Source organism: Oxyura jamaicensis (assembly GCF_011077185.1).
Source record: "Oxyura jamaicensis isolate SHBP4307 breed ruddy duck chromosome 2 unlocalized genomic scaffold, BPBGC_Ojam_1.0 oxy2_random_OJ72146, whole genome shotgun sequence".
NCBI classification, from domain to species: Eukaryota; Metazoa; Chordata; class Aves; order Anseriformes; family Anatidae; genus Oxyura; species Oxyura jamaicensis.
In genome coordinates this window covers 4,462-7,708 of record NW_023303470.1, presented here as the reverse complement: position 1 = coordinate 7,708, position 3,247 = coordinate 4,462, and the positions used below count along the sequence as shown (strand labels likewise).

Genomic DNA, 3,247 nt, shown 5'->3' with positions numbered 1-3,247 from the left:
GTCCCCCCGGGCAGGACGCGGTGTCCTGGCTCCGTCCCATCCCGGTCCCCCCGGGCAGGACGTGGTGTCCTGGCTCCGTCCCATCCCGGTCCCCCCGGCCAGGACGCGGTGTCCTGGCTCCGTCCCATCCCGGTCCCCCCGGCCAGGACGCGGTGTCCTGGCTCCGTCCCATCCCGGTCCCCCCGGGCAGGACGTGGTGTCCCAGTTCGGCCCCGTCCCGTCCCCCCAGAGCTCTCCCCAGGAGCTGCCCGTGCTCACGGGGTGCTGGGGGCCGTGGGGACGCCCCCCTTGGAGCCGCTCGCCCCTTGTGGGAGCCTCCTCGCAGGGCCTTGGGTCGATTTGGGGCTGGGTTTGTGCTCGGGGTCGTTGTCCCTCTGACCCCGGGGTGTGCGGAGCCTCCCGGGGCTGTGCCCGCCGTGGACGGTGGCGGCGGTAGGAGGGGGAACCGGGGCGGTGGGACCGGGCAGCACAATTCGGGTACTGCCTGCTCTGCCTTCCTCTATGCCCTGAGGGGGCACAGCGAGCACCCGCGTGGATCCTGCCTCTCCTCGCCCCAAATACCCCACCGCTGCCCCAGCGAGCCACGCGTGCCCCCCGGTTCCCCCCCCGGTCCCTCCCCTGCCTCTCATGGGACGTTTCCCTCTCGCACCAGCAAGACTCCTCGGGGACGTTCGTCCAGGTGCGCGTCAACCTCGCGCAGACCAACTGCAGGAAGAGGGCGCAGAGGACGCAGAACTGCAAGACCGTGGAGAACAGGGTGAGGAGGGGGCTGCGCCCCACCGAGACGGCTCCTTGAACCCGCGCCGCCGTGGGGCAGAGCGGGGTCCCCCTTCTCCCTCCCTCCTGCCTGTCCCCTCTGCCAGGACTGCTGGGGGGCTGGCAGGGACGGTGGCCCTGCTCCTGGCGGCGGGACGTGGCCGTGCCAAGTGCCGGGGACAGCTGCGGGCTGGCAGGGAGCGGGGGGTTCTGCTGGAAATGGGGCTGGGGGCGGGCTGGGTGCTGGCACCAGCGCTGACGGCCACGTTGTGTCCCCAGAGGAAGCCGGCCTGCCTGGCTTGCTACAAGTTTGACAACAGTGATGTCCCCAAGGTGCTGGACAAGTACCACAACTGCGGCCCCAGCCACCACCTGGCCGTGAAGGTGAGCTGTCCCCGGGGGGTGTCCCAGGGCTGCCAGGGGGCCCCAGGACACTCACGCGTGTCCCGGGGGTGCTCCGGGGGCTGGCACGTCCCGCACGCCGCGCTCTGCGGTGCCAGCCCCCCGCTCTGTGCCCCGCAGGAGATAAAGCAGCGCGACGAGGCCGAGTGCAGGGCCGTGGAGGAGGCCGGCAAGCCGACGGACGCCCTCTACCTCCCCGGCATGTTCGCCTTCTCCAGGGCGTTGCAAGCCTAGGTGGCTGCACCCGGCCACGGTGGGTGCCAGGGACGGTCCCCGCGCATCCCCGTCCCCCGGGGCGAGCAGCCCTGGGTGCTGGCGGTGCCCGGGACCAGCTCGCCCCCTGCGTGGCGTGGGGATGTGCGGGCGGGGGGCTCCTCCCGCAGCCAGCCCTCAGCACCCCCCCTGTCCCCTCTCTCCAGGCCAGCTGACGCCGCGTCCACCAGCCCGGAAGGATGCTGACAGGGGGCCAGCCCGGCCCCCCGTGCTTGCTGCCCCCCAGCGCTGTGCAATGAAGGGGGGGTCGTCCTGCAGACCCCCCCACCCCCCCGCCACGCCTCGGCAGTGTCCGCACGCACCAGTAAACCCCAGCTCTGCCTCTGGTTGTCTCTGCTCTCATTCCCACCCGGGGCTGCCATGCTCAGGGTGCTCAGGACTCGGCTCCAGCTCCACGTCCCCCTGGTGCCAGCTCCCCTCCCGTGGGGGCCCGGGGGGGGCTCCGCTGAGGCTGTCACCCCCCGCACACTGCCCCCACCCCAGGCCCGGCACCCTGGCGGGCTCGGGAGGGATGGGGGACACAGCAGAAAGCAGCAGAGACCTCGAGGACAGCACGCCTTTACTGCACAGCCTCCATCGCTCCGCGACACCCCTCCGTCCCTGCCCGCAGCCCCCCGCCCTGCAGCCCCCGTCCCCACCTCGCAGCACGGCTCCTCCGCCCGGCCCGGGGGCTTGGGGACAGCTCCGAAGTGCGCCAGATGTGGAGGTGCTGCTCTGCTCGGCGTGAGGGACGGGGAGCCCAGGTCCCCGAGGGGGCTGTGAGCTCGGGACCTGCTGGGAGCCTCCCCGGGCTCCGAGGGCACGAAGCACAACGGGGTGGATGAAGCAGCCGAGCCCGGGTGCGCTGCTCCAGAGCAGAACGGGGCTCAGGCGCCGCAGCAGCCCGGAGGCGAGGGCAGCTTCGTGGCTCCTCGGGGACCCCAGCCGGGGCTGGACGGGGTTGGGACGGCACCGTGGGGGGCTCCGGGACGGGGGCTCCCCGCTTAGAAGACGTAGGAGCTGGGGTCGCTGCGGACGCTCAGCGCCCGCTCCGCCTGGGCGATGGTGTCGTCGGCGCGCCGGCCGAGCTCCCGGCACTCCTGCAGCGCCTCGCCGAACTGCTTGTACGCCTCCTCGATGATGGAGCTGCGCCGGGGCGGCGGCGGCTCCCAGAAACTCGCCTGCACCCAGGGCTGGGCGGCGCGGGGCGGCGCGGGGCCGGGGCCGTGCCCCAGCGAGCTGTCGAGGTCCCGGCAGAGCTGGAAGAGCTCGCTGCCGCGGCCCGACACCCGCTCGCCGTCGATGGCCTTGAGGCCGGGCAGCGCCTCGGCCAGGGCGGCGCGGTAGGCGGCGGCGGCGGCGCAGACGGGGTTGCTGAGCTGCCCCAGGGCGTCGCGCAGCCGCAGGCTCTCCAGGCGCCGCAGGCCGGCCAGGCAGCGCAGCTGCTGCAGGCTGCTCACCAGGTTGCCCGCCAGGTTGAGGCTCTGGAGGCTCGGGCAGGAGCCCAGCGGCTCCAGGCTGGAGACGCGGTTGCGGGAGAGGTTGAGGACGGCCAGCTGCTTGAGGCCGGCCAGCGGGCCCAGCTGCGAGATGGCGTTGCCGGAGAGGTCCAGCCACTCCAGGTGGGCGCAGTCGCCCAAGCAGCCCAGGTCGGCGATGCCGCGGCCGCGCAGCCTCAGCAGCAGGATGGAGTCCAGGGAGAACTCCCCGGTGCTGGCCTTCAGCAGCTGCGCCGTGATCCGCGCCCCGGCGCCCTCCTCGCCCTGCTCCGCCCGCGCCTCCATCCAAGCCCTGCGGGGACCCCGAGGGTCTCGGCACCGGCACGGAGCCCCCCCCC

General features: G+C 73.6%; 2 protein-coding genes across 2 annotated transcripts; one reads left to right on the top strand and one right to left on the bottom strand.

Moving 5' to 3' along the window:
* Window positions 1-577: 577 nt before the first annotated feature.
* Window positions 578-1,757, top strand: RARRES2 (retinoic acid receptor responder 2; the record flags this gene model as incomplete). The annotated part of the gene is made up of 4 exons (XM_035311277.1): window positions 578-757; window positions 1,036-1,140; window positions 1,279-1,412; window positions 1,598-1,757. Coding segments are annotated over 3 exons (399 nt in total), but the record flags the coding sequence as incomplete, so codon positions are not given.
* A 581-nt stretch (window positions 1,758-2,338) lies between these two features.
* LRRC61 (leucine rich repeat containing 61) lies at window positions 2,339-3,241 on the bottom strand. The gene has a single exon (XM_035311276.1). The coding sequence runs from the start codon at window positions 3,192-3,194 to the stop codon at window positions 2,415-2,417; it is 780 nt and encodes a 259-aa protein (XP_035167167.1). The 5' UTR covers window positions 3,195-3,241; the 3' UTR covers window positions 2,339-2,414.
* Window positions 3,242-3,247: the final 6 nt, after the last annotated feature.